Here is a 10,341-nt window from a genome sequence, read left to right on the forward strand (position 1 = left end):
AGCGTTCTGCCATCTGAACCGCTCGTCGAAATGCAACAATTCGCGTGGCGTTCCATAGGGCTTTCTCAATTAGGATTAAGTGTATCCTTGCATGAGCATTTTCGCAAAAAAATCCTTGACAGGCAAAAGAAACCGATTCGCAGTTCAGTTGGACTGGTTCGTTCGTTGGAGAGTTTTTTTCTGCTTACCAAGTCGGTGTTGTTTCTTGAATCTACGATCTGCCAACGATTCTTCATTTTTTTCAAAGGGTGTTGCTTCCTCATTCCTCCAAATTTCTTATTCTCGCTGAGTTGCCGTTTTTACCTTGACAGATGGCTTGAAGCATCGTCGGAAACATGATAATCGGTACAGGTTGAAAATTAATTATTCCTACGAATCCGTTTTCCGAAATGATCCAGCGGCCATTACCTGTCGGTCTTTTGTCCTTTTGAAGCTGAAGATCAGAAACATATTATATGGCTGCGTACACTGCAAAGTCCGAATTGCAACCTATGTTACGATTAGCATCCAGCCATCGCTATCGTGTCAACACTGTGAACCGGTACACCCGAAAATCGAAACAGATATTATTATAGACGAGAATAGTATTTCAGAAATTGCGCCGCGTTGCTCGCCGGCTTCATCGGCCTTATCTGGTTAACGAATTTCAGAATTTTAGAATAATCGTTATTCCTGCCGGTACGGATATCCTTGAATTCCTCGTGTCGCGGTCGTCGATATCAGCCATAGACACATCTCGACAAAACTTAAGGATCTTGATAACATTTTTAAGACATTGATTTTTTTTCTCAAGAAAAACAAATTTGTTAGTATATCTTTTTTTCTATAAAACATTTAACCACTCTTGAGTAATTAAGAAAAAGCACTTATTCTTCATTCTTATTCCTCACTCAGACGGTGTACTTCTTTTTACTTTTCTCGTTAACTGATAACCTTCAAAACATTACAATACGATCTTACTTACAGACAACACTTTGCTTGCACACAGTGTTCTGTAGACAGGGGACTAATCTCGCTGAAACTTGTTGAATTTTCCTGTCGAGATGAAAGCGCTTTGCTTTTGTATTCTGAGAATTACTCGAAAAAGGATGTCAACTGCCAACCGGAATGCAGGTGGAAAGTGTCAGAATATATTTAACACTCGGAGAATATCCAGGATTAAGGCGCGTATTACCAATACAATTGGTAATTATTTTTTCGCGATAACTGTATAGGCAGGGAAACTGTAAATTTCTAATAATGTTTAAAACGCGAGGATAAGTTTTCGTGGCATTCCAAGTACGTATCTTATCGAAAACGATAGAGAGGATAAAAAGACACACTTGGGTATTCGTAATAATAATTTAGATATATGTACTGTTACCTGTACCGGTCGACAAGGCAAAATTTATTCATTTGGTCCAAGAGATCTAAGAGTAAAAAAAAAAAAGAAAAAAGAAAAAATACAACATACGAATTAAATATATTAAATAATATGTATGTGTGTGTGTGTGTGTGTGTGTGTGTGTGTGTATATATATATATATATATATAAAAAGATCCATGCATAAAAATCTTGCTTTTTAAAAGCATCTACGTTTGTTATTAAAGAAAATATACATAACAACAGGGTGAATACTCATTGTGCTAAACTCGTAAGCAATTAAATGTACATAGTCCGAGTGAGTTGTACAGCGCGTATTGTTAATTTACTAGAAAATACATATCAAGGTATTCTTGATATATGTATATATATATATATATATATATATAAGACGCAAACAATTTTAGATATTTCCGCTGATATATGTATACTATCGTAATCTTCCATAACAAATATCGTAAAACATGACATATATACATGTATGTATATGTATGTGCGTGCGTGCGTGCATGTGTGTGTGTTTGTTTATTTGTATGTATATGTGCGTGTTGTGTGTGAATATAGAATATTCAAGTGGACTCCTTCCACTACGATGGGCTAAAATCAACATACATACATAATATATTATGTATAATGTATAGATATTATATCTGGTAAAGATTTGGCGTATACTGTAATATGACTGTAATAGTTGTGTCTGCCTGAATAAGAGCAATAAAAATATGTAAAAGACTGAGCTCTGTTAGCGCACAGTACATATATACATATATATATAATATATATATATATAAATATCACTCACTTTCTCTCTCTCTCTCTCTCTCATTTTCTTTTTGTTCCTTATTACGAATCGACTAAACTCGGATTATGATCACCCTGGATATATCGTGTACGCCAATTGCGGTGCACATGCGCGCGATATAAGTGTGTCGAGGCGAAGCTCCGTGTATCTTATTCGCGTCCTTGCGCATCACCGTGTCTTCTCTCTTCAATCACAACAAACCGTAGTAGGACATCAAGTTTTAATATATCTACTATGATATTCAACTGTTGTGCGAACGCCGCCGTATCAATTTCTCATCCTTTCGTCTACATATTTCACACATCGTTGCTTCGTGGTTGATCGCGCGACAATTCGAGAAAGCCGCCAAGTATCGGCGCGAAGAAAACTTGATATCGCGTTGTGTCTGAGCCTTGATTCTTTCAACTACTAACTGTATCTTCGAGCGTAAAGATCACACGTTCTTTTTCTTCTTTTTACACGCGTCACTGAGCAGCGTTCGTTCGAGGGAAATCTGAACAACGGATTCAACTTTTATATACCGTATGCGATGAAACGAATAGAAGAAACGAATGGATCGATCAATCGACGACGATAGCACACGAAGGATATTCTCACGTGTTCTTCTCTCATGAACGAATGGATGGAGGTTGCAAAGACTTAGGACATCGAGGAACAGGGTAGGCGGGGCGAGCCCATTTGCGTGAGTACTCTGTCGAGCCACTGCAACGGTCCGTTTAAATGCAGCTCGATCCAGCAGGGAGTTGAGGTGACTGTCTGCCGGCGATATTCCGCGCCCCAGCCCTTCACGAAGCTCATTCGGATCGTGCACATACGCGTCAGCTGGTACACTGCTTCGAAACCCTGTGACACCGACTGCGACAGCAACGCCGCGAATTCCTGGTTGTTGAAGATCTTCAGATTGCACCCTGCATGCCAACAAAATACATTTGACACAGATTCTGAAAACGACGAACGATAAGCAAATGATTTATTTATGTAATAATTATTTTATACAGATAAAAAACGTCAATCATTCATTGGGAAAATAATTACTGAATAATTCAGGCAGTAGAGGTAGAAGAGTCTCACTGAAAACGGATCTCGTTGAAAGACGCATGTGGAAGGTCTCGAAGGCTTCCGATAAATTACTAATTTCAATTCAAGCGAGATTAAAAAATATATATGTGGGGAAAGAACGAATGAAAATGTAGAAACCTAAATAAACTAATAGTTAATTAATTTTCAAATTGTCCGTGTGCTAATACGCTTACACAAATCTGATGCAAAGAATTTGGGAACACTCGTAATGAAATAATTTAAAGACGAAATTGTCTTAAAATCTAAACGAAGTAAAAAAAGCATATTTTTTTTCTTTGGACCTTGTCCAAAGAAAAAGCAAATTACAATGAGTAAGGAGGTAAATTTCTTCGCTTACCTGGCGGTATTTTGCAAACGGTAGCCGGATGCCAGCCATAACGCTGATTGCAATTCGGACTTTGTACGAAGATACTCGAATCAGATAGACATTCGGCGAACACTTCACCACCGATGTAGTACAACCTGACACCTTTGCCGATGTGTCGCCTGGTCTGCTCGACCACCGTGTTGCGATTCACATTGGACAGCAACCCGAGGCAGAAGCGCTCCGAGTTACTTGGATCGGTGAAACCATCCACGGTTATACTCGGCTGCGACGCGTGAAACGTCTCGCCCACTCTCGTATTTAGCTCGTAATAACTAATTGAACACCTGGCAAGTAAAACAAAAGTTGTAAATGGTAAACACGGTACGACGAAGAATATCAAGAGCAAAGAGAAGTTATGAATCGCGGGATGGAATAATAAATAAATATATTATCTAAATTAATTTGTCAATTTAATTTCCGGTTTTTAATATTCTTATATTAATGTCGATCTCTTAGAATCCGATATCACATATCACGTCAATATTAATTCTATAAATTCCAAAGAGGATGTGTTCGTTCCGTAAGTTTGTCGCGGCGATCGCTAGGGGAATTAGAAACTCTCGCGATTAAAATCTTGCGGACAACGTACAACGCACTACGTTTATGTGTTTAGGAGAGTGCGATACTACACCTGCACGCGCAACATGTCCATTAATCAACCTGGTTCACCAACTCACCAAAACGCGGGCTCGCAATACATAACTGGCTGCGCGTCTACAGGACTGGGTGACAAGCGTGACAGGGACATGTTATCGTTGTGGTCCATATTGTCGCCATCCTCGCTGATGTAGCCCGGTGGCGGCGTATCTGCCGGTGGATCCATGGATCCTGGAGCGGGATGAGGCGAGCCCTGCACGCTTCCCAAGCTCCCGACGCTTGCCGGACTCGTTGCCTGCATGCTCTAAACATAAATAATATGTGCAAGTAATCACATTTCCAAATCCGACAGCGCGTTCTCTCCCTCATTATACTATATAGGATGTTACACCCTACATGATCTGTGTGAAAATCAGTGTTACGAGATATACATATCGTTCGAGTATGAGGTCATGCAATTAATTAGAGATCACATCATCACAATGATAAATTGTTTTATCATTTTAAATAACAAAAATATTACATTAGCAGCTATTATATTTATAACTATTATTATTATTTATATTATAATATATTATTACTTATAACTTGTGATTTGTGACTTGTGACACATTGACAGCGACAAATAATTAAAAATAAGAGTGATATGAGAAATGAGTTTTTTCATGGGGAAACAAATTGACTATTGACTTTGGGTAAGCCAACTTGTTAATCGTGATCCATTCCAGTTACCGACCTGCATTCCTTGGTACGGATTATTTGGTTGTTGCTGCTGTTGTTGCTGCGGGGACTGCGGTATGCCCTGCTGCTGATTGTGCTGCTGGTGATTCAACGTCGCGTGGAAGCTCGTGTTTTCCGGCACGCTGACGCTGAGCTCCTCGAGGGAGGTGTTGTAGAGGACGGTGTTCTCGTCGCTAGCTAGGTTGTGCCGCGGTACGAGAATGGCTGGGAAAACTGCAAAGTTTCGTGCACCGCGATATAGTCACGCGATCTAGTCTCGCTATGCTTACGGTCGTAACGGCCGATTAACAGCCCTCTCTCGAGAAAGAAGAACGGAAATAGAGAGAGAGAGAAGACATAATTCGAGCAAAACGAATACCAATGATCGCCCATCGCCCTTTCTCCTCTTCGCAAAGAGCAAGTTGATATAAATTTTATCTTCGCTATATGTAAATATGTTGTTTATTTTCCCAACTTATATCAAGTCAAAAACTTATCGTTACTCGAAACGATTTCAATAGAATAGAAGTATAATTTCACGGTTGTTTTCTAACGGTAGTCGCGGTTTCCTTAAAAATGGATTTAAAAAACAATGCGCCATATGTTTAATATTATGTGATTCATATAATCATTAGATGCCTATCTAATTTTAGAGTATTCTATAACGAGTATGAAATATATAAAAGTTTCTATGCACCTGTCTGCCCTCGCGTACCTGGCGTTTGTATTCGTTGATAATGGTAAGGATTCACGCAGACCTCGTCGCGCTTCTGGGTGAAGGCGTACTCGCAGTGCTCGATCGCCCTGAGCTCGTGGTGCGACTGTAGGTCCGGCCAACGCCAGAGTCGGCAGTAAATCACGTGCGGCAGACCCTTGCCGCGAACACCTTGAACGCCGTTGTCGCCGACACCGCCCGGGCTAGGCCTGCAAAAGTCCAAGTAACACCTACATTTTTATTTACCCCATCTCATGATCACAAAAGAAAATTATCCAGTGAGAAATTTACTCAATTCCAAATTTCATTTCATTTCATATTACCTACATTTATATTATATATTCTACTGATATGATGCATTTGTTAAATCTATACACACATATATTTATTTTAAATAATAAATTAATTAAATTCAAAGTTTATATTTTGAGTAATTGAATTCGTTTTGTGTTTATGTTACATTTATTAAATATTACGAGCGGATTGGTTTATTGGAATTTTACGAATAAATGTGTGTGGTTTGCATCGCATCGCGCATCGTACAGCACGCGAGAGAAGTGGCGGGTATCCGCGAGAAAAAAGAATCCGGCTGGAATTCGCTGCGTAAAGCTTTCCCACCAAGACATTTTTCGAGTAGCGCGAGATTATGTGTTTCCGTATGTTCTTTCGCCAAGCGAATCAGCACTAAGATTCTACAATAATATTACAGTATATCGATATTTCACAACCTTTTTACAACATATGTATGTATAATACCTGCGCCAGCATGGATATACCATAACTAACTACGTTAAGAGTTACAGAATTCCAGTGCTGGTATGTAAAATACGCAAAATAAGAGACGAGGAGATCATAGAGGTAAACTGATCCGCAACAGTCTATTTAACTCGTCGATATTATATCCGGCAGATTCAAATCGAGATTCCGTTACGTTCCGATTATGTCGAATACATCAATACTTTGGAATTACGTGATAATCAATTCTGAAATTCAAATGGATGAGGAAGTAGGTATAATTCAAACAGGAAACGCGCGTTCTCTTCGTTGAACGTAAAACATTTCGACGAATTAATGAAAGAAAATTCGAGAAAGCTTTTACTTATTTAAGAGAGAAAAACAAGAAACTACGTTAAAAATAAGAATCTCAATGAACTCTCTTCTTGGCGCTGATAATCGCAGATAACTAAGAAATAATTAAGAAGGTTGATGTTGATTAATCATAGTTCCGGGTGAACGTCGATATTGCGCCGACTGGGGAATAAAATTCAACATTCGCCGCAAGGATAACTGGAGAATAGCTCGAGATAGGCAGGTATATATTATATGTATACGATACAACAATGCGCGAAGAAAAAAGAATTATGAGTGTGCAGGGGACATACGGGGAGAGGTCCTTGAGACGATGTAAATGACAATAATGACGGGCTCGCCGAGAGCGAAGACCGCGACGCGGTGCTGTACGAGTGGATAATCGCGCTGCTGCGATAATCCTCCGCCGACGTACAATTAAACGGTATTTAATTGCAAAATTCTCGCGCGCAACGCGTAATCCTGCGCGATTAAAGAGCGAGTACGGCGGAATAACAAAGCCCGCCTGCATTTTGCAATTAAAGTCCCACAGATATATGCCATGCGTACCCCAGCACCTGCGATTCATCATGAGAGAGTCCTAAAATGCAAAAATTATTACTTCCTACTACCGCCTCTATATTAAAAAATTAAGGAAAAAAAAGTTATTTGACTCGATTTAAAATTTTAGTGACCTCGTGACATTCACCACAAGACGACACGGATAATCTTTGTGCATTTTCCCATATCGTTGGAAAGGAAAGAAATGTCTTCTTGGAAATGGCCGAAAGAATGATTAGACGAACCGTATTAATGTATACATATATCACCAAAGTGAATAAATACCTTGTTGTCGGTCCGTAAAATCGTAATGAAAAGAGAATAGTCCAAGATCGAGTTTATAAAATTTATGATGAGATTAGATATGTACCGTTTTTTTTATTATAAATGCATAACGTATACGTACGTCATCGCAGCCTTGAATTTTTTCTATATATTCGCGCTTGTATTTTTTTTATGTGAATGTGCGCAAGTGTATATGTATGATCTCTCTCTCCTTCTCTGTCATTCTTTCGGCGTAACGCTCTCAATTATCATTCCTGCGTGACAATGCAATCCATTACATAACATAATAATTTAAAAACGCCGATTCGCTCGATTTACGCGCGCGATTCATCCGATTGCTTCAATTATCGGCATCCCTGTCGATTTAGTCATTAAAATAGCGAAACTGATGGCGAGATATTTCAATGGGAATGTGGAGGTTCTTCGAGGATACCGCACGCCGAAAGGGACGAAGAAGGAAGAAGCCCTCGTGCGAGAACCGCCTACCTGTCGTCTCTCGGTTAGGTGATTGTTACGTAAGAAACGACGCGAGGAACTCGTCGTCGTCGTCGCCGCCGCTCGCCGCGTTAGATAACAAAATAAACCCCACGTCGCGGTCGAGTCTACACCCGCTGCGTATCAGCGTATCTAATGGCAAGACAATCGGAACAAAAGAAAACATTGCGCGCCAGTATCCCGACCAGAATTTCTTCGCAACGCAGGTATCATCGACCGCAGCAAGTTAATCTCTCGCAGCGACTTTCATCGCATGGATGGACGTGAAATTACTTGTTTTCTGGTTCCAACCAAGTGATATTATAGTTAACTAACGATTGAGTTTAACCGTCACAAGAAAGATTTCACTGTCAAAGAGGATCGACGAATTAAAAATTCCTCTTGCAGAGACGCGACGGAGTCTTAATGGAAATGATCTCGGCCTCTTATTACAAATGAAAGTTACGTCTCGCTTTGCTTCGATCGTTATATATACAATAGATTATAGATATAGCGAGAGATAACCGACCGACGAGAACGTTACCTAACCTAATAAAACCGCGTGAAAGATGAGGAATCTCCCGCACACGATTCCGTCGCGTGAGAATCTTCCCGTCCCTTCTCGTCGATTCTCGCCGCGCGAGTTCCGGCGGCGCGACGTGGAGGATGTTCGCGATATTTCAGGAACGGTTGAATATGCGTCTGCAGCCGCGAACTTCATATGCACCATGTTAGACACCAGAGAACCAATGGTAACCCAATCCTTTAAGCTAAATAACACTTAACTTCCATGTATCTCTCTAAATATAAAAATATTAATTCATTCATTTCTCTGATTCAAGTAAACAACGTCTATATTAAACGGTTATATAATTATCCCCTCATTACCAGTAAATAATAAACTAAACTTGAGTTGAAATTAATACATTTTCTTCAGTTAAATTGTTTAACTTGACTCCTTTTAGTTATTAAATTAACGTCATGTCAAATAGAAGCGCAGCGACGACCTATATAGAAAATATAACTTAAATTGCGGGTATAATTTGACTGTTTTATAAAAACAGTCTCTCTCTCTCTCTCTCTCTCTCGCGCGCGCGCGGGGAATTAGACCGAAGCTTCCGAAGCCTAATTAAAGCTTACCCTGCGGCTACGAAATAATCGCTTCCCGCGCTGATAACGTATCATCTCGCACTTACCCCCATCTCAATTTGCATCTAAGCGAAAGATTTCGGAGATCGAGTGTTTAGCGTCATATTTGGCCGTTTACATCTTTGCATTTGTGCACTCGACCAATCGAACGCATAATCGAACTTGCGCGTGCAATAGTCTTCAAATTCTCTCGACATTCCTACGCATTATTCACGGCCCGACTTAAATAACTTATGTAACAGGATATGTGTTGATACCCGTAGAATATTCAAAGGGAGAGCAAACAACTTGTCGTCGTTGTAACTTTCCAAGACCATAATGAGTGACAAACAGTTACCAAGACTGATGGACGCGTCAAGTATAGGTAGCAATTAATTCTTCGATTCGAGCCACGAAGAAGAATCAAAAGGGAAAACTGGGTACACATGTTATGGAATTGTTTGGAATTAATTCCAATCGAAATTGTTCAATTATTTCCTAGATTTCTATTACATTTCCTACGGAAAACGGAATAATTCCGATCGGAATCGATTCCAGTTCGAACAATTCCAGTTTCACCGGTTTTAACTCCCCGTAGCTCAAAGTCTTACATACTCGTACGCCATTTTCTATCAAACCAGAACGTTGGCCAGGCTCTTACTTCTCTCTAATTATGGCGAACGTCACCTGTCGCGAATCGCCAGAGATCTTCTGTCGTGTTGCACATTAGAGAGACGATGAATTTAATCGTCGACAATAATATGACAGGGACTAGGCGCGTTCCTCAAAGAGAGAGAGAGAGAGAACTCGGCCGGTGGCTGCTCTACACCGTATGGAGGTAATAGACAAATAGACTCCCGATTTACAACCGTTCTCGTAAAAAGACAACTCGTAACTGAATAATCATTCTCGATATTTGCATTATCGCTCGTTCCATTCCATCCGCGTCCACTTTGTAGTGAGTGTATGGTCTGGTATCGACCCCACCGGAGATAACCGCATGCAGGAGGACGAGCTCGCCCTACTGCAGGGATAGTTCGAAACGCGATGATGGCTTTAATATAATCGCGACCGAAGCAAGTTCGCGACTGTGTAAACAGAGTGCAGTTTGTACGAAAAAAAGAGTTAAGCGGCCTAGCGTAAACCCGCTATACTTGACTACTAGCTCCGGCTACCGGCTA

The 10,341-nt window shown here is 40.2% G+C and overlaps 1 protein-coding gene across 2 annotated transcripts in view; it reads right to left on the reverse strand.

Moving 5' to 3' along the window:
• Positions 1 to 1,754: 1,754 nt before the first annotated feature.
• Smox (Smad on X) overlaps positions 1,755 to 10,341 on the reverse strand; it is a 24,748-nt gene continuing 16,161 nt past the window's right edge. Inside the window, exons 2-6 of one of the 2 annotated variants that reach the window (XM_018510866.1) lie at positions 5,645 to 5,853; positions 4,946 to 5,163; positions 4,290 to 4,513; positions 3,583 to 3,896; positions 1,755 to 3,073 (exon numbers count right to left, since the gene is read on the reverse strand). In XM_018510866.1, the coding sequence (XP_018366368.1) occupies positions 2,805 to 3,073; positions 3,583 to 3,896; positions 4,290 to 4,513; positions 4,946 to 5,163; positions 5,645 to 5,853 (1,234 nt within the window). In that variant the 3' untranslated portion in view covers positions 1,755 to 2,804. Of the gene's footprint in view, positions 3,074 to 3,582; positions 3,897 to 4,289; positions 4,514 to 4,945; positions 5,164 to 5,626; positions 5,854 to 10,341 lie in introns of both variants that reach the window. The other variant, XM_018510865.1, reaches the window with a different exon arrangement.

Source organism: Trachymyrmex cornetzi, unplaced genomic scaffold, assembly GCF_001594075.2.
Source record: "Trachymyrmex cornetzi isolate Tcor2-1 unplaced genomic scaffold, Tcor1.1 scaffold358, whole genome shotgun sequence".
In the NCBI taxonomy this organism is placed as follows: domain Eukaryota; kingdom Metazoa; phylum Arthropoda; class Insecta; order Hymenoptera; family Formicidae; genus Trachymyrmex; species Trachymyrmex cornetzi.